This window comes from Lepisosteus platostomus, chromosome 3, assembly GCF_059453375.1.
Source record: "Lepisosteus platostomus isolate fLepPlt1 chromosome 3, fLepPlt1.hap1, whole genome shotgun sequence".
NCBI lineage: Eukaryota > Metazoa > Chordata > Actinopteri > Semionotiformes > Lepisosteidae > Lepisosteus > Lepisosteus platostomus.
Window position 1 is genome coordinate 2,406,419 of NC_142613.1, and position 25,685 is coordinate 2,432,103.

General features: G+C 45.9%; 3 protein-coding genes and 1 pseudogene across 5 annotated transcripts in view; 1 reads left to right on the forward strand and 3 right to left on the reverse strand.

The window, feature by feature from the left end:
• kdm5c (lysine demethylase 5C) overlaps positions 1 to 25,685 on the forward strand; it is a 162,582-nt gene that overhangs the window by 24,176 nt on the left and 112,721 nt on the right. For 2 of the 3 annotated variants that reach the window (XM_088623799.1, XM_088623801.1), the window contains exon 29: positions 153 to 1,295. The exons of the other annotated variant lie outside the window; for it this stretch is intronic. In XM_088623799.1, the coding sequence (XP_088479925.1) occupies positions 153 to 161 (9 nt within the window). In that variant the 3' untranslated portion in view covers positions 162 to 1,295. Of the gene's footprint in view, positions 1 to 152; positions 1,296 to 25,685 lie in introns of those variants that run through there. 3 annotated transcript variants of the gene reach the window in all.
• LOC148674050 (uncharacterized) lies at positions 6,426 to 11,232 on the reverse strand. Its single transcript, XM_088623819.1, has 2 exons — positions 11,113 to 11,232; positions 6,426 to 10,144 (listed from the first exon to the last, which is right to left on the reverse strand). The coding sequence occupies exons 1-2, from the start codon at positions 11,210 to 11,212 to the stop codon at positions 6,462 to 6,464; spliced, it is 3,783 nt and encodes a 1,260-aa protein (XP_088479945.1). The 5' UTR covers positions 11,213 to 11,232; the 3' UTR covers positions 6,426 to 6,461.
• LOC148674051 (uncharacterized) overlaps positions 20,946 to 25,685 on the reverse strand; it is a 30,350-nt gene continuing 25,610 nt past the window's right edge. Inside the window, exon 3 of the mRNA XM_088627034.1 lies at positions 20,946 to 22,029. Within this exon, the coding sequence (XP_088483160.1) occupies positions 20,946 to 22,029 (1,084 nt within the window). The remainder of the gene's footprint in view (positions 22,030 to 25,685) is intronic.
• On the reverse strand, positions 22,353 to 25,600 carry LOC148674052 (neoverrucotoxin subunit alpha pseudogene; annotated as a pseudogene).

Below are 25,685 nucleotides of genomic sequence, written 5' to 3' on the forward strand. Positions count from 1 at the left end.
CAGCTCCGTCGCGGTTAATGTTTTTGACCGAGTCTCCCACTCGTGCCCCTCGTGTGCTCTTAACCGGTAGTGGGCAGTATCTGTCAGCTTGCTCTGTGCGCTGCTTCTGTGCCCAGCGTCTGTGCTGACCTCCCTCTCCCTCTCTCTCTCAGGTCTTGTGATGGAGTGGAAGAGGCTGCCCTGTTGGGACTGTACTGGAGACTCCAGCAGGCAGCAGACGGGCCTGAAGACGGGCGCGTCACTCCGGGGCCGAGGGGGGGGTGGGGGTTGCGGACGGACTGGCAGACCAAGGACACAGCCGGCCTCCCTCTCTCCTTCCGGCCCCTCGCCTCTCCAGCGCTCTCCTCCCTCCATCTGACTCTCAAGGGCCTTGCAGACCGGCGGAGGAGCAGCCCGGCAGGGTCCAGATCCCTTCGGATTCAGACGGAAACACGTGGAGACAAACCGCAGACGCTCGGACTCTCCCCCTCCTCCGTTTTTCCCCGTTAGTTTCCTTTCCCCATCTTCCCACCTCTCTCGCTCTCCTCTCACCTCTTCGTCTTGCCCGGCTCTCTCACCCTTTTCCGAACGGATTTCTTGCCTGACCGGCTGGAGGGCAGTAGCTCCGCTGCCCTGGTCCGTCTCTCTCCCTCTGTCCCCTGGCCCCCGCGAGAGGGAGTGCGTCTCTCCGTCTTAATCCAGTGCACCCCCTCTCTCCGTGTGCTGTGGGGAGGGGAGTCTGAACTTCGCCCTCCTGTCTCCCGTGATGAAAGGGGTCTGGAGGGGTTTTTTTGTGAACAGGCAGCAGAAACCCGCCGCTCATCGCAGCTGGCTCCTCGCGCACTCAGAATCTGCTCTTTTTGTTTCATGGACACACATTTGGAAGCGAGACCCCACATGCCATGTTTCTGTTTCTATTGTATCTGCTTCTGGTGTGTGTGTTCTGGACGGAGAAGAAGGAGAAGGGACTGTAGGCGACACGGGTGGTTGGAAAAGGTCGACAGGCTTGGTTTCTTGGTGCTACTTATTCCCCGACAGGTATATTTCTCTTTCTCTCTGTCCCTGTCCTCCTCACTCTCCTCCTAACTCCCTCCTCCAAAGCCCAGACTTTCTCACTGTCCCCTGCTCCTTGATTTGATTATTTCCAGCTCTGGGTTCTGATAATGATGGTTATTATTATATTATTATTATTGGTATTGTTATTATTACAGACACACAGTTCTCGTGGGTTTGTGTTCAATCTTTTCATTTCAAAGTTGCCTTTTTGGTTTCTTTTCCTCTTGATAGAAATAAAGGTTCAGGAATTGTTTTAGGAACTTTCAGCTGTGTGTTGGTATCCGTGTTGGTGGAGGGGGGTGGCGGGGGCAGTGTGTGTGTTTGAAGGGGGGATGATTGGGTGTGTGTGTGAGGGGAGAACAGTCTGGTATACTGATAAGAGTGATCCCGGGTGAGATTTGTATGTGTCCTTGATTTCACAGCCGACAGGAATTCAAGTTGCTGTTGAGTGACATGTGCTGGAAGTTCCAGCGACGGCCACACGGTGGCAGCATCGTTGCGCAATCACGCTGTCTGCAGCTGAACATTAAACTCGTGAAGGCGGACCCTTCTGCACGCATTCAATAGAGCTGTGCGTGGACTGCCAGTGGTCCGCTCTCCTGCCCCCGCGCTGAGGTGCCCCCTCGCCTCACCCTGACCCCGAGTTCCTCCAGGCACGTCAGCCCTGGAGCCTGGAGACCTGTTACTGCACCTCGCAGGGTTGAACACACCAAGCATGGTTTTTCCTTGCAAAGGAACAAGTAATAGGTTTATTCCATGCTGAAGAAATGAAGAAAGAGAACACAACGTTTCGGCCGTGGAGCCTTCTTCAGGTGTCAATTGTTTTTCCTTAGCGACACGCATGTGGCGACACACCACATGCGTGTCGCTACACGTTGGTGTATGTTTTAAAAGTAAGATAGTGTAACGCAACAGGGGTTCAGGCGGGCGCCCTTGCCGCATCAGGTCGGCCCCACACCGTCGGGGGCTCGAACCCGGGACTCCTGCGTCACTCAACAGGGACACAGCCCGGTGATCTAAAGAGAGATCTCTCTATAGTCCAGTGGCTGTAGTCCTGATATTACAGGGAAGGGCAGAGTGGTAAGCCGGCTCTAAAAAAAATAGGGGCTGAACTGAGTTCATCGGCTCTTTTCCTTTGCGCTGGTGGTTTTCAGTCCAGGGCGGTACTGGTAGCAGTATATGTAGCCACTAGAGGGCGCCGGTCTACTTCTTTCGGGAGGCTGCTAATCGTGTCGTGTTGCAAGAAACAGGCGGCAGTTTCGCCGTTTAATCAGCGCTCATATGGTGCAAGTAGCTCTACCAGCCCGCAGCTCCCGGCTACCTGGATGGGAGACTCCTGGGAAACTCAGGCTGCTGCTGGAAGAGGTGTTAGTGGGGCCAGCAGGGGGCGCTCACCCTGCGGTCTGTGTGGGTCCTCATGCCCCAGTATAGTGACGGGGACACTACAATGTAAAAAGCTGCCCTCCTTCTGATGAGACGTAAAACTGAGGTCCTGACTCTGTGGTCATTAAAAATCCCAGGGCGTTTCTCGAAAAGAGTAGGGGTGTTACCCCAGTGTCCTGGCGGGGTTACCTGCGGTCAAGGCCGCCGGACACGCTCTCCTGATTACCGGTTCGGTTCTCCTGCGCCGTTGTGTGTCGGGGGGGCGGAGTGACTTCTCCCCCCGCGAAAAAACAAGGCGCTATATCCCGGGAACCAGAGCAGCACAGCGGTCACTACGCATCGGCACAAACCGCCCAAGCGCAGCACCAACTCGCCGTCTGTGCCGTCCGCGGGGAGGCCAACCTCTTCAAACTGCCCTGAGGCGAGAGAGAAGGGACAGGTCACCCCTGTTATTACGTCATTACGGGTGGAAATGAGCGGGAACGCAGCGCCCCGCGAGTGGCGGCAGACGCGCCTCGCCGCAAGCTCGAGGGTTTTCAAAACTGCCTGTGAGTGATTGGCACCAGCACGCAGCCAATCACCTGTCTCGGCGGGTACCTGGGGCCCCGCCTACACTGGAGAGAAGCGACGGTGATTGGCCCGCAGGTTTGCCGTTTTAGCGGTGGCTCCGCCTCCCGTTGCTCGAGATTCCCGTTTGCGCGTGAGCTGTGTAACGTCTCAGGCCGGTTGTTGTGCTGAGGTCGGGCGTCACAGGTTAGTCAAAATAACTTCTAATATTTGACATAAATTGTGGATATAGTCACCTGTCATGTGTTAAATACTCATTGTAACATGTCTACCGTTTTGTTCGAAGGTTGTTTTAACTATACAAAGGACAAGTTAGCCATTTGGGTCAATAATCTTGCTTTGAGGTAAACTTCTAGAAACAGCTTGTACGAGTTTAGGGGTGTGTGACAGACAGTACAGGGGGACCCTGTTAATAAAGGCAGGAAAGGCTCCTGCAGGGCTCCAGACGGCCACGGGGAGGAGATCATCTTCAGAGTTTAAAAGGTGTAAACTGGACAGCGATAACCCTGTTTCTCCAGTGTGTTTTATGGCGCTTAGCCGGGGGAAGTCAGGATTTGACCGGTCAGTCACATGCTGTGCTTTGGTCTAATTGAGGTGCTCATGTCCCTATTTCAGTGTCTCTTCGTATGAAGCTTATTTAAAAACACAGAGATTATTTCTACAAGCAAGACTAACATGTGTCCATGTGGTTCGGTTGATGGATCTGCAGTGTTGTCAGCCTGTCTCTCTGGTAATTTGTAAAGACTTGGTATGAAACAGGTCTAAGTTCAGTGCAGGTGTTTCCTTTCTACTTGAGAGGAATCCCTATTGGAAAAATGGACATTTCTGACAGAAGAGTTGACAGTTGTTCCAAGAGGGAGCTTTTCTTACCTTACATCCGCTTTCAGCAACAGCTCAGTCTTTAGTGGAGCCCAGCCCCGCAGACACAGGGCTCTCGACTGGACCACAGCCTGGACAGGACGCCAGCCCATCGCAGGGCAGTGACACTCTCCAGCAGACTCCTAGTCTACCTAGAGAGCTGTGAGTGCACTGCTCATGAGGTTAGACCAGACTGGGGGGCAGTAAAAGACACCCACTCTACTAGCAAATAAAGGTGTTCGTGCTTATACTGACAGACCTGTGTGGGGTACTATTGGTGTTCTTTGAAACCAAAGTTTGCAGTCAGGTAGTGTCTTATGCTGGCGTTACACTACACGACTGTTCCTAGGATTTCCAGTCGTGGCCTTCCTTTACAAGATCGTAAGAGTTGTAGAGAGTCGCATTGCGCGCCCATTACTGTCAGTTGTGTAGTGTGACATCCCCAGAGACTCAGTCATATTGCTCTTAATAGCCCCTACAACTCTCTGCGACTGGCTGCGACAAACTCAGACAGGTTTGATTTTCTCGTAGCCAGTCGCCAGTCGCAGGGGTGGGCTCTTGTGTCTGCGACAGTCACAGCCAATGAGCGCGCAAGTGGAAGTACAGCGCGGCTGCAAGGAAAGAGGGAAAGCGAGTGTGTTGGACTGGGCAAATGGAGGAGAGGCTCGTCGAACTCTGCAGCCAGCACAGATGTCTGTTCGGCGTTTCGTGTTTGTGTACTTTGTGTGCTGCTCCTCCTCTTATTCCGGGGTGCTTCACGGTGATTGGCTACCAAAATGAGGCGACCTTGTGGTAGTTTCGCGGCGCGATACGAGATGTGGAACCGGGATGAAAAGTCGTGAGGGAATCGTGTGATTAGTCACCCCTGCGATTCCTAGTGAATCTCCCACACTCCATACTGTACCTTTTCACGGTACACACTTTGGTTTCTCTGTTCTCACACACTGTCGCACACTTGTAGGCCCCCTCACACTTAACTCCCTATTGCCTTTCTAATAAACACTCAGCACTGTGCTGTCAGACAGGCAGCTCCTGCTCCTCTTCTAGTACAGAGATGGGGTTCACGTCAATCAGCTGCTGGTTCCTAGTTTGGTGAGTGGTTCCTTACACCACCACATTCACGCCCCATAGTAAACACCAATCCCACAGCCTGCACACCCAGACCCCAGCCTGGCGTGCTCTGACCCCTTTCAGATCCCTCCTCTGTCCCTGCAGTAAAGTCACAGCAGATGCCAGACAGCCTCCCTCTACCACACTTCACGTGCAGAGCTGGGATCCTTCCAGCAATACCCCTGCCCTCTGGTCTTCAGTCACTTGTTACTATCACTTGGGCATGACATCAGGTGAGAAGACCCCAGCACCTTGTCAGCCCTGTTCCAGCTGAGCATCTCCAGAGCCTCTGGCTGTCATTGTGTGCTTGCAGGTGGAACCCCTCAGGGTATATTTTATCGTTATGTTCTATAATTTATTTCACCTTATGTTGGAAGGTTGAGAAGACCATTCCAGGTCCTGTCTTCTTAAAAATCCATGCAGAATTGTTTATATTTGTTCAATCTCTACTTTTATCCAAGGCAGGCGATAAAAGTAGTCAGTAAAAGCAGTGTGGTAAAGCACCACAGCCGATTTATCCAGGTATCGGCAAAGCTCAGAAATATGTTGAAATTGACCTGACTTGTTGCTTTGCAGCTTGTGTGCTAACACAGCTCTCCACTTGAAACTTTATTGTTTTGAGGTAATTTCCAACAAAATATCTCTCCAACTTTATTAGTGTTCCTGTTTGCCTTTGGTTTCTTATTCCTTTACCAAGAGCTGTGCCAGATCTCACATTCCTCAAATTAGGTATACCACTCATTTATTTTTTAATGATTTAAATTAGTTCCAGTTATTTTCCTGACACCCTCTATTAAATTAATCAAGCCTTTATAATGTATGAGACATACCTGTAAGTGTTAGTATTAGATAGGTAACGTTTTCATACTGGCCTGCAGCATTCTAGGAAGTGAGAGATATTGACCTTCAGTGGTTTAATATTTCCTTTTCACACGTTTTCTCTTCTTCTGAAAGTAGAATCTCTCCTCTGGCCACTTGTTGCACAATTACAGCTCCCCCTCTGAGTTGTGGTTACTCTGTTTTCTTGAACCCTGGATTAGCTTGACTGTTTCAGTTTTATCAGTTTTATTTTTTTGTATTCTTTCTGAAGTTCTCTTTCTGAAGACTATTTACTCAGCCCTCAACTCTTTCCCCTTTTTGGATGAGGAATAAAAGTTTCCAAAACGCCAGATTCCTTGAAGGTGTATTTATTTGGCAAATAAGGTGGTGTAATTTTTCATTAAAGCTTACCATACATTAATAGTTTAAAGTCGACATAGGTAGCATCAAAGTTGGCTTATGAAAAAAACTTAAATCAGAACAGGAAAAGAATGTCAGACATGGAAAATATTTACTATTAGTTTATAATTCATAATTTAAGTTTATATTAGTTTACTATTAGTTTAAGATTTTTGTAACAAAAAAGACATCTTTTAAGTTTTAAAACAAAGCAGAAAAAAACATGATTAAGGTGTGAAATGGTGAAATGCTAGATATGACATTTTCCATACTTTTCAGCTGTTGTTTATTTACATTCTATTTTTTTTTTTACCAAACAGATAGTTAAAGAAATCTGAGGCACTGTCCTTTACCCACTCTTTCCAAGTCTTCTCTTCCTGTGGAAGCAGACTCTCTCCTCTGGCCACCTTCTGCACTATCACAGCTCCTTCTCTGACTTGCTGTAGTTCTCTGATGCGATCCAGGTATCCAGGCTTGGCTTCGTGCTCCTCAGCCAGTATCATCAGGTCAATGTAATCTGGGGTCCTGAGAGGGTCGGGCCGCAGAGCGATCTCTTTCAGACGCTTCAGAGTGCGACTCAATTTTTCAATTAATTGTAAGACCTCTTTCTGTACCTCTTTGTATTTCTTCTGAAGCTGTTTGACAACTTCCTCTGCATTCATCTTTTTCCCCTTTGCTACCTCAAACTGCCTTTTCAGATCCTCATATGTTCTTTTCTCTTTTCTCGTTATGTATTCCCATCTGTACTTCTGATTAAAATGTACATTCCAGACACATTTGTTTTTACAAATCCTGCAGTTTCCTTTTTTATCTATTGCCCAACAGCCTTTCTTATCATCATCATTAGGAATTTGACAGGGATAGTGACAGGTGATATGACACACTTGGCAGTTGGTGATGTAGTTTCCAGTCTCAGAGATATCTTCCTTTACTGCCTCTGTGACCTCTACTTCATACTCAAAGTTCTTGTTTTTCTCTATACAGTGTTTGTGACGTTCCACTGCTTCTTGTGTCTGTTCCAATTCATTGAGTGTCGTCAGTCCGACTTTGATCTTGGGCTGCAGCCCCTCCACTGTCACCTCCAGTCGATTGCGCTCCTCTAGGACCTCCTTTGTCAGCTGCAGACTTCGGGTTTGCATGGTGTCCAAAAATCTAAAGAATGCATCCATGCTTTCTGAACCCATCTGCCAAAACATTTGGTCAAACTTACTCTGATGTGAACTTCCTGTTGATCCCTCATTGGTAGCAAACATGACTGAGTTGTTGAATTTGAAATGGCAGGGGTTGCCATTTTTCAGTTTGGCACAAGAGACATCAGCAGCTTTGATGGCCTCTAAAACAGGTGGAGCCTGCCCATCAGCAAAGGTGACCAGAACTACAATATTGTCTGCAACGTCTTTTCCAAATATCGAGAGAATTGAGTCAAAGATGTACTTCTGTGTGTGTGTGAGACGTGCTAAAGCAGACTGGACCACAAAACACACTGCGTCAAGACAACCGATACCATTCTTATCAGAAAAGAAGTCTCTGATCTTCTGGGTGATGGTTTTGTCCTGTCCGATCCCTCTGGTGTCCCCAAACCCTGGAGTGTCCACAATAGTGAGAGAGTAGGGAACCCTGAACCCTTCACTGTGGTGGATCTGATAGCCTGTGATCTCAGAGGTCTGACTCTCAGCCTGTGTCCTGTTGGTCTCTTCATGTATCAGTTTGAACCTGCTCTCATCTTCCCACTCCACTCCCAGGATGTAGTTGATCATCCCGTTGATGAGGGTGGTCTTCCCTGAGCCCGTCGCTCCCAGGAGCATGATCGTTCTGTTTTTACTGTTCACTGTTGGTTTTCCAAAGCTGAGTTTGGGACAGGTACTGCGTTTATCTTTAGACAGATTAAGCCTGTAAATCGAAGGTTTGCCCTTGTTCATTAAAGTGCACTTCTCGGGGTCGCCTGTAATTCGCTTCACAGGTGTGGTATCTGCTGTTGTGATCACCACTTCATCACTCGGTGCGCTGGTCCCAAGATACCCACAGTCACACCGGACTCTGATTCTGTAGGATGTTTTCTTTGTCAAGCCTTCAATAGAAAATGAATTCTGTTCTTTGTTTGTTTTCTTCTCCAGCCACTGATCAGATGTTTCCTTACTGCCTTGTACTCCTTTCTCTCTGTATTCAATGATATATCCCAGTATGCTGACCCCCTCTCCAACAGCGGAAGGATTTTCCCATTTTATTGTGAAGGAAGTTGGAGACACCTGGGGAGCTGAAGGTTTTCCAGGGGGGCTTGTTGGCAGAGTCTTCACTCTGATGATGTCACTGCTCACTATGTATCCCAGCTGGCCCACTGCTGTGGATCTGAGCTCATACTCGGTGTGAGGCTGCAGCCCTGACACAGTGACAGTGTCCTGGGTGTCTGTGACAGTGACAGATTCCCACTCTACCTGCTTCTTGGGTTTATATCCCACCCTGTGCTCCAGTGTAGCAGAGCTGGCGGGGGACATCTGTACTATCAAACTGTTGTGTGTCACTGTGTGAACCTCAGGGGTGCCAGGCTTTGATGGGGTCTCAAAATACACACCTTGATAATCCCTACCCTCATACAGGAAGATACACGCTCCTGGACACTGGTCATCTTGTTTAGAATCAGCAAAGAATTTAGTTTCCTTCTGGGCCTTGTTAATATTCACTAACTCAAGGAAAACCTGCATCTTCTGAACAGACTCTCTCTTTACCCATCCTGTACTGGCCTGTTGTGTGTCAGTGTCAGTGTTCCTGCTCTCTGGGTGTCTGAGGTAGCTGGTCAGCTCTGACAGATACGGCTCAGGCTGGCTGAGTGAGGTGAAGCTGAAACAAACCACATTCTCAGTGTCTGGATCAGACAGCACCTGGTCCAGTTCCTCCTGTGTGGACAGCACATTTATACCACTGTCTTTCAGTTTAGTAAGATATCCATTGACTGCCTTCATTTCTCTTTCTTTATTCTGCAGCCACAGTTGAAGCCTGTCTAATTTGAAAGGCGAGTCTTCATGATGTTTCATCAGCTCTTTGAACTCTTCTTCATCTTTCTCACCTCCCCTTACAGCTGGCAGGACACAGGCTAATCTATCCATGAAATTCCGTTTGTACTGAAGGACCAGTTGTTTCAGATTTTCTATTTTTCCTTTGACGTCAGGAAAGGTTTGGGAAACTGTGTGTTTCTGCAAGTCGTTACATCTCATTTCATTCACATCCAGGTTCTCCACTGCAGTCTGTGCCTGTGTGACAAAACGGTTGCTTATGTGTCTGACCAGCTTAGCAGCCCTGAAGTCCAGCTTGACCAGCGGGTACAGCCAGACCCTGATGGGCACAGCGTGTTCTCCTCCTTCTCCGAGCAGAGTCGGGAGGGCTCTGTAGACCTCAATGGCCTCTTTAAAAGTGGACGGGTTTGTCGCCAGCTGAACATCCCCATGAAATGTGCAGCTGAACTTTTCTCCAGCGGCCTTTTCCTGTTCTGTCATTTCCAGAGAGCCTTTGTCACTAATTGAGATTCCTTTCAGCTTTTCAATCGTGAGTTTCAGTTTTCCCTCGATCTCCTGCTTGTTCTCTCCTTCAGACACCTCTCTGTCAAACACAAAGTAGGCCTGAGCCCCGTACAGCACAGCTATGACCAAATGGGTGGCCGTGTCGTCCTCAAACACACTGGGATGGGTCACCTGCCCTCGGCCCAGGTGACTCATGGTCAGCTGCTCGTACCTGACAGTGGTGTGGTACTGCAGAGTGACTCTGGCCTGGCTGTGGGATTTCTTCTTGTCATTGAAGTACTTGGCGGCTCCTCCCACTTCTACAAGACCCCCCAGCAGACTGGCCTTCAGTGAGGCGTCCACCTGCAGGGCCGAAGCTTTGTCATCAATGGAGTCTGAGGCAGAGACCCTGAGCTCAGTTTTATTCTGGGAGCGCACACTGGTTTTCTTCTGTAGCTCCTTATGGTCCCACAGCGTGATGGCTGCAATAGAAACAGGGTTGATTACCTAATGCTCCTGACACACTGGACAATGCCAAAGAGGTTTGTTCAGTACTAAGCTTCATATAGAGAGACACTGATGTGATAAAGAAGTTCATTAATCTTGTGGGCGGAGCAGTGGCTCTGTGGCTCAGGATCTGCGTCTGTGACTGGAAGGTTGCCGGTTCAAATCCCATGGCCGGCAGAGGAATCCTACTTCGTTGGGCCCCTGAGCAAGGCCCTTAACCCCAACTGCTCCAGGGGCGCCGTACAATGGCAGACCCTGCGCTCTGACCCCAGGCTTTTCTCCCTGTCTGTGTGTTTGTGTCTCCTTGGAGAAAAGCTGGGGTATGCGAAAAGACGAATTCCTAATGCAAGAAATTGTATAGGGCTAATAAAGAAACATTATTATTATTATGATTCAACAGCTTCAGTGATAGAATTAACTGTATCATGAACTGAGAAGCTTAAAAAGACCTGTGAGGAGAGTTTAGGACATGTCAATGAAATTCAAATAAGATTGAAATTGTATTCTGTAATCCTATATTGTATATTGGCACTAAATTAATAGATTTCATCTGGAATGTTTACCTGGGATCAGTGTGTCAGTCATACAGCAGTCCAGCTGGAACAGTGTGTAGTTGTGTCCGCTGTGCTGTGGATGTATCTGGGATCAGTGTGTCAGTCATACAGCAGCCCAGCTGGAACAGTGTGTAGTTGTGTCTGCTGTGCTGTGGGTGTATCTGGGATCAGTGTGTCAGTCATACAGCAGCCCAGCTGGAACAGTGTGTAGTTGTGTCTGCTGTGCTGTGGGTGTATCTGGGATCAGTGTGTCAGTCATACAGCAGCCCAGCTGGAACAGTGTGTAGTTGTGTCTGCTGTGCTGTGGGTGTATCTGGGATCAGTGTGTCAGTCATACAGCAGCCCAGCTGGAACAGTGTGTAGTTGTGTCTGCTGTGCTGTGGGTTTACCTGGGATCAGTGCGTCCCTGCGGCAGTCATACAGCATCCCCAGCTGGAAGGGTCTGCCCAGAGCTGCCATCTCAATGGGAGCAATTCTTATAGATGACATGGCTGGTGGTGGACTGGATACTGTAGAAAGAAGGTTTAAAGTCAACAGTTATATATGTTTGTATCTTTACATATATAATTTAGGTTTTACATTAATGGATGTAGCTGTGAATCTGGGTATCCAGATAGATTAAATTCCTGGTCGATGAAGCTTGGCTCTGGGAACCTTCACTAATCTACTACTTGGATTTCTGTCACTATTAAGCTATAAAAATTCTTCAATCTTAAAAAAACGGCATGGGCACTAAGTTGTTGAAAACTATATGTATAGAGAATCCTGGTTTGTATCCACCTGGTTACCACCACCCTGAAGTACTGCTTTGAAATATTACAGGAGTTACCCAGTGGAGACGCACTTTCTTTCCCCTATACAGCACCCAAGCAGCTCTTTTACAAAGTGAAACCCAACCGTTGCCTTATTTTATAAGAGATGGTGAGCTGTTGCATGTTTTTAGACCTATTTGTTTCTATTGTCATGACATTACTGCTGTCTATAATATTGTTTGTCTGCTGTTTCAACTGTGCTTATCAGTCAATACCCAGTTAAAACTTCCATGTTCATATATGCAATACTTTGATCACCCCCTGAAAATCAGGTAAAATATCTCATAACTACCTGGTTCAACTAAATCAGTTTTTTTCCCCTCTTCTTTTAAACTGTTGCCAGCTATGGTGTCACTGTTGAAAAGGCTGTGTGTCATACAAGAATCGCTTCCAGATAGAGTTAAAATACAGTTGTGTCCTTCAGCCAGCTGGGGTGTAGGGCCAGTCAGGTCTATAGCGACACCTTCACCTGGAACATGAATAATCAGTGGTGGAATCAGAGCAGCTCTGTGACAGGCGGTCAACTGGGCCTCCACCTGAGTGGAGCCGGCAGGTAGTCTTCATGGTCATGACACCTGACAGCCAGGTTCCACTGTGTTTACACATTTGCCTCCTTTCAGGGATGTGAGGCAGCCGTGAAGGGCTGGACGTGCTGTGCAGCTGAGCTCTGCTGCTGAAAGAGGGAGAGAGAGAAAGAGACTCCAACCACTGGAGACGATCGAGCCACTGAGAGAGCGTTGATGCTTTTTCTCCTTGTGAGACTCAGTATAAAAGAGTCCAGCCATGTGACGTTTCCTCACAGCCCAGTTGCAGTGAAACTTTTTCCTCCAGACTGTGACAAGTGGAGCCTCGTCTGTGGCTTTGGGCAAATTTTCAAAGACTGAACCCAGAGAAAAGTCAGGATGGATAGTGAGCCTTCACACCCAACACCAGCCTGTTCTGGAGCAGCAGCTGAGGTGGAGCAATCAGACTGTGCTTCCCTGGTCCAGTGGAACTCCTGCTCCTGCTTCTCCTTCTGGGCATCTTGGCTCCTCTGGTCTTCACTCCTTGTCTTCCGGCTCCTCTGGTTCTGTATTTTGAATTCTGGTCTCTTTTTTGCTCTATTTATTAGCCAGAGAGATAGTCTGGTCTGCCACAGTTCTGCTTGGTCAGTTCAAATCTGGGATTAAAATATCTCACCTACAGGAATTTTGGTTTCCTTCAGGAGATCTTGGCAAAATGTCCTATATTTGTTAAAACCTATGACTATTCAGGTGTGATTCTCACAGGTTTTAAATTTTAGAGTTCTTAACTCATGTTTTTGCCATTCATTTGACATTAACAAGCAGAGCACAGTTTTTACTTGAATGCATACGACACCTAGTGTTGTCATTTAATGTTAATTAAATTTTCTGTTTACACTTTTGTAAAGAAATTAAGTAAGTGATGGGGAAACACATCCAGTGCTTTGTACATTCTTTTTCCAATAAGGAATAACGGATGTTAGTTTATTAGTTGAAAATTTTAACTTTCTATGCAAGCAATGGTGAGTGTCATACCTGATATTGCCACTAGGGGGACCACTCGGTATTATAAGCGGGACCTGTCCAAGATAAATCCTGAGCTGTTTTCTTGCTGGAAGCAAGTTGCTACCACAGTGTGCAGGACCCTCAGCAATGACCTCTGTCCACAGACCTCACAATTTCCTCTCAGAGACATCAGGACAGTTCAGCCCTCTGTTTCTCAAAGATGGATTCTGGTGCTGGGCGCTGGTGCTGGCTTTCCTTCAAGAACACCCCCTTGTTGAAACGTTGTCTACTAGAGCTGTCAGCTTTCAGAGGAAATGGAAACAGGCGGAGCCCCCTCCTGAGCTTTCGATCTTTGTAAACTTAAATTTTGTGGTTGTTCAGTACGTGCTGTGCCTCTCACTGAACAGGTTTCCAAAAATGTTACTCTGGAGAAGCAGTGTTATAACTCTTATCACAGCCCTTTTATTCAGCAGGTATGACTCCGCTAAAGTGTTTTTTATTTCAAGAAATTGAAATTTAATCGAGTACTATAAAGTGCTGCAATGTGGCATTTGGGCACAAGATTCATCAGAAAAAAGCAAATACATTCTTTAAACATTTTGAACAGCTCAGATTTAGTCTTAATGGAACTTGTGTGCAAGTGTTATTGGCTCTGGTACCAAGAGAACATAGTGATTCTTATTACTGTTGTTCAGTCATAATGTTCACAGATGTGTGGTGTAGCTGATCATGTTCAGGGTATTTTAACAAGTGATCCTATTTCCACAAAATCACTATTTGATTAAGCTTTATCCAGCCATACACTATGGAGCAAGAAACTCAATCTGGCTATGATTAAGAACAAAGACAATAAAGACCTTCAGATAAAGACCTTTCTTTTCACCCGTACTGACAATATCCTTGCACATCAAAAACAGAAAGACAAGAAATCTAGACTGAGACATCTAGTCACAGCACCTGAGTTCCATCGGCCAACCTGCTTGTTCTGTACAGGTCCTGGGGGTGAGACATGAAGGATGAGCTACTGTACTCGGCCCTGACAGCAGATCCAAGACTCCCGTGAAGACGTCCTGCTCACGCCATCCCCACTAGACCAGCCCTCGGACACTTACACTGCTCTCGCTATTGGACACCAGCAAGGTCAGTGCTTCACTTATAGAAAGCTGCTTTGTGGAGGAATTTTATGAGAAGTTTTTTGAACCAAGTGTGAAAATGTGCACCTACAGTAGTGTGACACAGTGGAAGGGATCTTCTCCTGTTCACCACTAGAGGGCCCCTAACACCACCAAGGCAGCCCTTTAAACTGTTCTCTCTCCCTAACACGCATGAGAATGTCTATCGGGACCACTGGGGCTCCTAATTAGAAACCCTGTATTACATTCTCACGTGATTCCCCTGTGTTCGTCCTAGAACTATGCCATTGGCTGTAAAGCTACGGAACAAACTTTATATCTCTGCATGTCTACACACCATCTCTCTACCTGCTCTCGAGGTATCAGCCTTCCAGCCTGTGAGAAGGCAGTCCGGAAAGCCCACAGTGTCACATTATCTAAACTATTTCAGCCCTCAGACTGGTCCAGTTCCCAAGACTGCAGCACCAGTCAGGTAACCTTGTCCAGAAACATCACTATCGGAGAGCGACTCCACAGATCTCATGCAGGTACAGCCTGCTTGAATCCCAGAAACACACACTTCAGCTTTACATTAAAAACACCTACCTGTGAATTTTATATTAATAAAGTGTTTTCAGTGATTAAGATACAAGTATTTTATCTGGTAAAAGAGAACATGTCTTTTCCCCAGTTATCATTATTTAATTTATATGTGTCTGTTTCTGCCCTCAAGATCCATTCTGCTTTCCAAACTATAACTACTACAGCAGCATGAAGTTGCAAATTTACAAAAAGGGTCAAGTTTTATAATTGCACATCACAGTTGTATTATTGTGTTTCTATATGTTTTGAAAATAATCACCAGTTATAAATTCTGATCCTATCATCAATGCCTAGCTCATTTGTACTCATTTGTTAATCTTTTATTATTTCTGGATATTAGCAACAAAGTTCAGAGACTGTATTATGTGCTAGCAGTTTTTAAATATTTAAAGAAGAGATAGAACAATAGCCACTACATCAATATTTTTTTAATCCCTGAGTAAAAACTTTAATTTAAAATATTTTTTACTTAAAAATCTATTTGCTCATTAAGTTACAGTATGTACTGAATAATTTCCAAATGACATTTTGGTACTCACCCAAAGACAGAGAACGTGGAGACACCTGTAAATTGAGGATGTGGATTAGACCGACTCTGCACTTTCTCACACTTATATCCTGACCTAGGAGTCACTCCCCCTGCTGCTGAAGTCTTTTTCTCAGAAATGACTGCAGTTACAAGAAGTCAGTTACAGAAAGAGGTCCAAAGTCCCAGCAGCTTGGATGGTACTATTATCTGCGAAGGTAGGTACTGTACAATATTGTAGCTGCTGCAGGTTATCATCATCTAAAGGTCAGAGGTTGTTTGTGATCGGAACTGGAGCTGTTGGTTGTCCACCTTTTCGTGTTAGGGAAGTGAGTGTAAGCAAGTAAACTGCATTGCTGTTTGAGAAGTTTTTTCTTAAGATCAGATCACTTTATTGGCCATATACAATTTCTCGCATTAGGAATTTGTCTTTTCACAAACCCCAGCTTGCTCTCTATGAGACACACAGACAGGGAAAGAAGCTGGGGGTCAGACCACAGGATGAGTCATTTATACAGCGCCCCTGGAGCAGTTTGGGTGCAGGGTCTTGCTCAGGGGCCCAACGGAGTAGGATTCCTCTGCCAGCCACAGGATTTGAACTTATAACCTTCCTGCCACAGGCACAGATCCTGAGCCACAGAGGCACTGCTCCGCCCTCTTCTTAACTGTTCTTAACTGTTCGTTAGAATACAGTAAAGAGCGTTGAAGTTCATCAAAGCGTGCACATTGGAAGTTACCACATCTTTAGCGACGAGGATAAACATTGAAGCTAGCGAGTGGGAGGAGCAGCGACGAGGCTGGAGTTGGCTTCTTATTCGTGTTTTTCGTTCCACCTTAAATGCTGCTGCAGTGATGTTATATCGCCTCTCACATGTAGATGGCTCTCTTCGGTCAGTACAGATCCGGATGGAGTACCGTAGACATCCTCAGTGAAAGGGAATAGCCAAATAAATAGCGACTGTCCAAAATGTGTTTTTGTATGGAATATATTTTTTTAAATCGCAAAACAATTTTAAAAGCTCAGTATAACTCGAACTTATACTGGGAAAAGGTGATTGCCCTTTCTGCTTATTACTATGGCCCTCCTCCCCAATGATAAAAACGTCTCACAATTCTGACACTGAGGTGTGAGAGACAATGTGATCCTTCACATTGTATACAATGTATACTTCAGACTATCAAAATCCTGAAGTATAAGAAAATTTACTGTACCGTTTTTTAAATACGACCCTCTGAACACAGCATGTGAGAAGACATTGGCAAACGGTGATGGCACTTTCTGCTGTATTGCTATGGCCCTCCCTCCTGATTATAAAAACAACAAAACTTACTTATTAAAACTATTTGCATAAATTGGCACAGGGCTACAACAAGTATAGATTTCAGCTTCTGTTTCGTTAGACATTCTTTAGATACATATTCAGCACTGTGAGAACAGTATCATTTGTTGGGTTCAATCCTCAAATTTCAGGTGAGCATAAGCACGGAGACAAATGGTTGACAGGTGTTTCTGATTTCTCGGGCGTACATTGCTGTATAAGTAATGTGAATTGATTCTAAGTCACAGACCACAGGGCTGTGACTCGTAAAACTACTGAACAAACTAAGAGCAGGAACACCAAATGTTCTAAGTTCTAATAATAGTGACAGTTCAAGAGACAGTGAACGGGGAAGACAAAGAACAGCATCCAAATCCAAATGGGTCCAAAGGCAGGTCAGGGCACAGTCTGAGAGTCCATCAGCGAATAATAAATCCTGGGACGCGACAAGGTTAAAATCCCCCAGGAGGGGGGAACACACGGACAAACAAAACATGGAGGTCCAAGGGTGACGGGGCCAGGTCCTCCAGACCCCGGGCTCAGGGAGCGGGAGGTGTCGGGGATGAGGCCTGTGCCCTCAGGAAACGGACGTAGGGTTTCCTGGTGCCCGGCGGGCATCGCGACATCCTTACTGTAATGATGAGCCCCGAGGACTGGAGGAGCTAGTCTATAAATAATGAAGCTAAGAGGGTTCACCTGGGGAGGTTAACAATCACAGGAACAATAATGGAGCAGTGGAGCGCCCTCTAGGGAGGGATGTCGGGCGTGACACATACGTGGATTTCCTTTTCAATAATGATTCCAAATACATATACAGAAGTGGGGGACAACTAGGGGTGGAGGAGCATTCAGAAGGGAAAACCATTTATGTCAGCTGACCTGATGAAGACCTGCTAAGCCTACTAGGCACAGGAACAATAATTCGAAGTATTGATTCCTCAGGACAGTAGACTTTCACAGTGTCTAGTGTTGAAGGAACAGCTGCCAAAGTCAAGCTTCTGTTTGAACTGCAGGTCACAGTTTGCAGTTTTTTTTTATCAGGACTCACTTATGATCTGTAATCTTATATTGCAGAAGGAGTCGCAGTCTGTTGTCTGAATACTGAGCGACTTAAGAGGGAAGTGAGCCGTTATCTGTACTACAGTTTGATAGAGCAGCAGTGGAAAGAGGGCTGTAAAGCAGCTCACTGTGTCCAACAAGCAGGGTGGCAGGTTGAGAGTTTAGTTTTCACAGACAGTAATTTAGGTTAATAAATAATTTGATGGCAATAACAGCTCTTACGTTAACAGAACCCCAGTGTGCGGATATTCACTCCGACAGAAACACGACGACTCAGAAATGATATTGCTCATATCAAATTTGTAGTTATTTATTTTGAATCTAAATATTACAGTATATAGAGATTACAATCTTATTTTATCTGCTAAATTAAGTCAAGATCAAAGCAATTAAATCTAAGTCACAATTAAAGCAATTAAAACTCCTTTAACATACAAGAAATGTATCTAATAGATCGATAGTTCTGTGCTGTAGAAAAACACCTTAACTCTTGTTGTTAATGTTAATTCATGAGATATACACCGTATCAAACATGCAGATATAAATGGCAATATAGCAAGTAAACTAACTTTACAGTGCAAGTGACAACTGGAAGTCAAAAGGCATGACCAGTCTAAACCTGAACACCAGTAATTTAGTATTGTAAATATGAAAAATTAGTTTAATACTTTAAAAATATTTAGACACTTCAGGGCACTTAAGTAGAATTCAACCACATCTGTGGAAACAAAGTCACAAGGCTCTCCACAGACCGGCTCTTGTCAGGTGCCCGTCACACATTTAAAGGTCACCTATTATTGTGTTAAAATCTGAACTTGTGACCTCTGTTCCCTTCTTTAACTGGTTTACTTACGAAACCAAGTACTCACATCAAATAATAGAAATCGTATCTGGAGTGCACATGTTCGTACAAAAGACGAAGGTGGGTTTTGCCCTTTTTAGAAAAGTACCTTAAAACTAGACAATTCAATTTCACTGTTTTAAACGTTCACTCAAAACAAAGTGATTATAGTAGTATAGTCTCACTAAAGTTACATTTGAACAAAGTCAACATTTGAAAAAGCAATAGGTTCAAAAAATATTCTCAAGCACTAGCAAATTTAGCAAAATGTATTTTTTAAACTTTTTTTGTAAAAAAATATTTGGTATACGCAACAAAATTTTTGAATACATGAAATTATAAAACAAAAAGAAAGCATAGGGATTTTACATACTGTAGGATAGGGATAGAGAATAGGAAGCACAGGGATTTTATTGTGGATAAACCAGGATGGGGGACACACACACACATTATTCATTTTATATATAACTGTCACATATAATGCTAGTATTCTTTGGAAAAGTGAGGAATACTGGAGAAAACCCATCTGGAGAAAGGGAGAAGACAAATTCTTCACAGTATTTTAAGAAACGCTTGTGCAGATTCGTGTGCTCTCAATGGCTTTGATATCTGCTCGCAGTGAAGACTGTCGTCATCAGCAGGTTTACATCTTTTGCAGGGAATGTCAGACCTCAGACACTCAAGGCCTGACGGTGGCTTCAGCCCCTCCACCTCAGTCCAGCAATAAGTTTTTCTCAGTGGACTCCAGCAAACACATCAAAACACAGTTGCTGCAAAAGATAAACTTCAAAGAACATTTCTACTTCTGTGTGATGTCAGTGGTGTGTCCTTGGGCCATGATAGCCACCTGTTCTGTAAATTGTATTCATTGACAAGGCACAGCTGGCCTGAGGTTTCAGCGCTCAGAAGGAGATGGATTCCAAGTGAGGGAATGGAGCTGTGGTGGAAATGGATGGAAATAGCCAATTCTCTTGGGCTAATTAAGAAGTTCATTAAACCAATTGAGGAAAAAGGTTTTAGTCTGTATCTGAGCTCCATAATGGAAGGAGAGAGAATGAGAGCTCCAGGGGAGAGTCTCATCAGTGATGCATTGGGCCGTCTTACAGGCCTTTGGCACTCAGTGGGCTGCAAGGTAGCTTGAAGGGATAGAAATGATGCTCTTCTATGGGGTAACGTGGGTCCCTGTTGGGCTACATGGAGCTTGTTCACAATTCCCAGTGGAGATGCAGTGTTTAATCCTGAGGACCGCTGTTGACTGTCTGAGCCAGGGCTGGAGACATTAGCACCAGGAGTGGGGCAGGAGAACATTGCCTGGCAAGATGGCACTGTCTCTTCTCCCCATAGCTGAGAAAGAAGAACCTGGATGGCATGGGCTGAGCCTTGAGTACCCCCTGTGCCTGAAGAGCTGCAGACTGACAAGCTGCCTCACAATGTAGGAATAAGCATGAATAAGGAAACGGCAAACTGGGCTGCTGCTGTGACAGGGACAGAAGAGTCTGGCACGGAGAAGCTTCCTTGGCAACACAGGATCACCCAGGAGGAGAGAGTGATGAGTGAAGGAGAGCCCATGTGGATGTTTTGAATTCTGGTGATTACTGATTTGAAAATAACAGAAGATTAGCAGAAGGAAGAGGTCCGTGCTTCACTTCTGAGAGTCAGAAACAGTATGTAGGTCCGGAGACAGGCCACTTAATCAGGAAATGGCAAGGTGACCAGAGGACCAGTGTTGTCACATTCTGACATCAGAGATGTCAGCCCTCTCTCCAGTGTGATGCAGCTCTGAGACATTCGAAGCAAGGGAGGTGTCTGAAAGGAAGTAATCCCTGTGGTCCTTGTCCCATGGGATTTTGTGTTTGTGGAATATGACCTTGCTGCAGTCCCATGTCTGGTTTTGAGGCAATATTTCTACTGCAGTCGACTTCATCCCTGGCAAGGGGAACTGAAGTGAAGAGTGAATTGATCTCAGTCGAGAGGGGACAGAAAGGGAACGGAGGTGGAATGAAAGTTGAAAGTTACAGATGGGTCTGTTTTTGAGTGGGGGTTGAGTGTATTGTACTTGAGTAATCAAGAGAATTGGGAAGCAGTAGATAAAGGAGCATTACTTCTTGTACTATTTGTGTGGATGCAGCACAGGTAAAATAATCAGAGGAAGTGTGTAGCTCTAGCAGTTTTGTCGAAGATGGAACTGCAGTCTTGTGCGACTAAGAATTTGAGAGACTGGGTTTCAAGTGGAAATTTGGCATGTATACATCCATCACTCCAGTAGCTTTAACTTTAAAATCAAAATCTTCAGATTAAAAAACGTGACTATTAAGTACACTGCAGGTTTAGTCAGCCAACGTCACTGCTTTATTTTGTTTTCTTGTTTTTTTTCTTAGATGTTGTATCAGGCTGTGATACCTCATCATTTTTTTTTTTTTATTTGCTGCAGCTGACATTTTACTAGTCTCTGCTGTGTTTTTTTTTAATCCAGTTGCACATATCTGTAAACAACCCTTTTACCTGATCAAATCCCTTTTCTAACCAGCCCTTCTGCTCCTCTGGCAGCAGTTTCTCTCCTCTGGCCACACGTTGCACTATCACAGCTCCTTCTCTGACTCGCTGTAACTCAGCTATGCGCTGCTTGAACCCAGGCTTGGCCTCCTGCTCCTCAGACTGTATCAGCAGGTCTATGTAATCAGGGGTTGCCAGGGGGTTGGGCCGGAGGGCGATCTCTTTCAGACGCTTCAGACTGTGACTCAGTTTCTCAGTTAGTTCTAACACTTGGCTTTGTACACAACTGTACTCGTTTTCAAGTTGTGTCACAATTTTTTCTGCACTCATCTTTTCCCCCAAGGCATCTTCATACTGCCTTTTCAGCTTTTCATAGGTTCTCTTTTCTTTAGTAACTTTATATTCCCATTTGTACTTCATGTTAGAGTGTAAACTCCAGATGCATTTCTTTGGGCAGACTGTGCAGTTGCCATCTGAGCCCATTGCACAACAATCTTTCTTATCCTTGTCATTGACATATGCACAGTTATCATGACAGGTGAAATGACACACTTGGCAGTTAGTGATGAAGATTCCAGTTCCAGAGATGTCTGTCTTTATTGGCACTGTCATTTCCACCTCATACTCAAAGTCCTTGTTGGCCTCTATGCAGTCCTGGTGGCATTTCAGTGCCTCCTGTGTCTTTCTGATTTCATCCAGCTTCATCAGTCCAGCTCTGATCATGGGCTGCAGCCCCTCCACAGTTGCCTCCAGCTGTTGGCGCTCAGCAAGAACTTCCTTTGTCAGCTGCAGGCTTTGAGTCTGCATTGTATTTAAATGGATGAAGAATGTCTTCATGCTGACTGATCCCATCCTCCAGAACATTTTGTCAAAGTCATCCTGATCTGAAACTCCTGTTCCTCCATTATTGGAGGCAAACAAGACTGAGTTATTGAATTTAAAATGAAGAGGATTGTCATTTTTATCTTTAGCACACAAAATATCTGCCTCTCTGATGGCCTCTAAAACTGGTGGTGACTTACCATCAGCAAACGTAACAAGAACTACAATGTTTCCTGCAATGACTTTTCCAAATATCGAGATAATTGATTCAAAGATGTACTTCTGTGTGTGTGAGAGACGTGCTGAACCAGACTGGACCACAAAACACACTGCGTCAAGACTAATGATACCATTCTTATCATAAAAGAAGTCACTGATCTTCTGGGTGATGATTTTGTCCTGTCCGATTCCTCTGGTGTCCCCAAACCCTGGAGTGTCCACAATAGTGAGAGAATAGGGAACCCTGAACCCTTCACTGTGGTGGATCTGATAGGCTGTGATCTCAGAGGTCTGACTCTCAGTATGTGTCTTGTTGGTCTCTTCATGTATCAGTTTGAACCTGCTCTCATCCTCCCACTCCACTCCCAGGATGTAGTTGATCATCCCGTTGATGAGGGTGGTCTTCCCTGAGCCCGTCGCTCCCAGGAGCATGATCGTTCTGTTTCTACTGTTCACTGCTGCTTTTCCAAAGCTGAGTTTGGGACAGGTACTGCCTTTATCTTTAGACAGATTAAGCCTGTAAATCGAAGGTTTGCCCTTGTTCATTAAAGTGCACTTCTTGCGGTCGCCTGTAATTCGCTTCACAGGTGTTGTTTCTGCTGTTGTGATCACCACTTCATCACTCGGTGCGCTGGTCCCAAGATCCCCACAGTCACACCGGACTCTGATTCTGTAGGATGTTTTCTTTGTCAAGTCTTCCATAGAAAATGAATACTGTTCTTTGTTCGTTTTCTTCTTCAGCCACTGATCAGATGTTTCCTTACTGCCTTGTATTCCTTCCTCTCTGTATTCAATGATATATCCTAGTATGCTGACCCCCTCTCCAACAGCAGAAGGATTTTCCCAGGTTATTGTGATGGAAGTTGGAGACACCTGGAGAGGTGAGGGTTTTCCAGGGGGACGTAAGTTTATCACAGTGTTGAACGTTTTGATGTTACTGCTCACGGGGTATCCCAGCTTGCCCTCTGCTGTGGATCTGAGCTCATACTCCATGTGAGGCTGCAGCCCAGATTCCCACTTGTCCTGCTGCTTGGGTTTATATCCCACCCTGTGCTCCAGTGTGGCGGAGCTGGGGGGGGACATCTGTTCTGTCGCAGTGTTGTGTGTCACTGTGTGAACCTCAGGGGTGCCAGACTTTGACAGGGGCTCAAATACACACCTTCATTATCCCCACCCTCATACAGGAAAATACACGCTCCGGGACGCTGGTCATCTTGTTTAGCACCAACAAAGAATTTAGTTTTCTCTTTGATAATATTCACTAACTCAAGGAAATCCTTCAGACACAGTTTCATCTTCTGAACAGACTCTCTCTTTACCCATCCTGTACTGGCCTGTTGTGTGTCAGTGTCTGTGTTCCTGCTCTCTGGGTGTCTGAGGTAGCTGGTCAGCTCTGACAGATACGGCTCAGGCTGGCTGAGTGAGGTGAAGCTGAAACAAACCACATTCTCAGTGTCTGGATCAGACAGCACCTGGTCCAGTTCCTCCTGTGTGGACAGCACATTTATACCACTGTCTATCAGTTTAGTAAGATATCCATTGACTGCCTTCATTTCTCTTTCTTTATTCTGCAGCCACAGTTGAAACCTGTCTAATTTGAAAGGTGAGTCTTCATGATGTTTCATCAGCTCTCTGAACTCTTCTTCATCTTTCTCACCTCCCCTTACAGCTGGCAGGACACAGGCTAATCTATCCATGAAATTCCGTTTGTACTGAAGGACCAGTTGTTTCAGATTTTCTATTTTTCCTTTGACGTCAGGAAAGGTTTGGGAAACTGTGTGTTTCTGCAAATCGCTGCATCGCATTTCAGTCACATCAAGGTTCTCCACTGCAGTCTGTGCCTGTGTGACAAAACAGTTGCTTATGTGTCTGACCAGCTTAGCAGCCTTGGAGTCCAGCTTGACCAGCGGGTACAGCCAGACCCTGATGGGCACAGCGTGTTCTCCTCCTTCTCCAAGCAGAGTCGGGAGGGCTCTGTAGACCTCAGTGGCCTCTTTAAAAGTGGACGGGTTTGTCGCCGGCTGAACATCCCCGTGAAATGTGCAGCTGAACTTTTCTCCAGCGGCCTTTTCCTGTTCTGTCATTTCCAGAGAGGCTTTGCCACTAATTGAGATTCCTTTCAGCTTTTCAATCGTGAGTTTCAGTTTTCCCTCGATCTCCTGCTTGTTCTCTTCTTCAGACACCTCTCTGTCAAACACAAAGTAGGCCTGAGCCCCGTACAGCACAGTTGTGACCACATGGGTGGCCGTGTCGTCCTCAAACACACTGGGATGGGTCACCTGCCCTCGGCCCAGGTGACTCATGGTCAGCTGCTCGTACCTGACAGTGGTGTGGTACTGCAGAGTGACTCTGGCCTGGCTGTGGGATTTCTTCTTGTCATTGAAGTACTTGGCGGCTCCTCCCACTTCTACAAGACCCCCCAGCAGACTGGCCTTCAGTGAGGCGTCCACCTGCAGGGCCGAAGCTTTGTCATCAATGGAGTCTGAGGCAGAGACGCTGAGCTCAGTTTTATTCTGGGAGCGCACACTGGTATATTGGCACTAAATTAATAGATTTCATCTGGAATGTTTACCTGGGATCAGTGTGTCAGTCATACAGCAGCCCAGCTGGAACAGTGTGTAGTTGTATTCGCTGTGCTGTGAGTGTATCTGGGATCAGTGTGTCAGTCATGCAGCAGCCCAGCTGGAACAGTGTGTAGTTGTCTGCTGTGCTGCAGGTTTACCTGGGATCAGTGTGTCAGTCATACAGCAGCCCAGCTGGAACAGTGTGTAGTTGTGTCTGCTGTGCTGTGGGTTTATCTGGGATCAGTGTGTTAGTCATACAGCAGCCCAGCTGGAACAGTGTGTAGTTGTGTCTGCTGTGCTGTGGGTTTACCTGGGATCAGTGTGTCAGTCATACAGCAGCCCAGCTGGAACAGTGTGTAGTTGTCTGTTCTGCTACAGGTTTACCTGGGATCAGTGTGTCAGTCAAACAGCAGCCCAGCTGGAACAGTGTGTAGTTGTGTCTGCTGTGCTACAGGTTTACCTGGGATCAGTGTGTCAGTCATACAGCAGCCCAGCTGGAACAGTGTGTAGTTGTGTCTGCTGTGCTGCAGGTTTACCTGGGATCAGTGCGTCCCTGCGGCAGTCATACAGCATCCCCAGCTGGAAGGGTCTGCCCAGAGCTGCCATCTCAATGGGAACAGTTCCTACAGATGACATGGCTGGTGGTGGACTGGATACTGTAGAAAGAAGGTTTAAAGTCAACAGTTATATATGTTTGTATCTTTACATATATAAGTTAGGTTTTACATTAATGGATGTAGCTGTGAATCTGGGTATCCAGATAGATTAAATTCCTGGTCGATGAAGCTTGGCTCTGGGAACCTTCACTTATCTACTGCTTGGATTTCTGTCACTATTAAGCTATAAAAATTCTTCAATCTTAAAAAAACGGCATGGGCACTAAGTTGTTGAAAAATATATGTATAGAGAATCCTGGTTTGTATCCACCTGGTTACCACCACCCTGAAGTACTGCTTTGAAATATTACAGGAGTTACCCAGTGGAGACGCACTTTCTTTCCCCTAGACAGCACCCAAGCAGCTCTTTAACAAAGTGAATCCCAACCGTTGCCTTATTTTATACAAAGAGATGGTGAGCTGTTGCA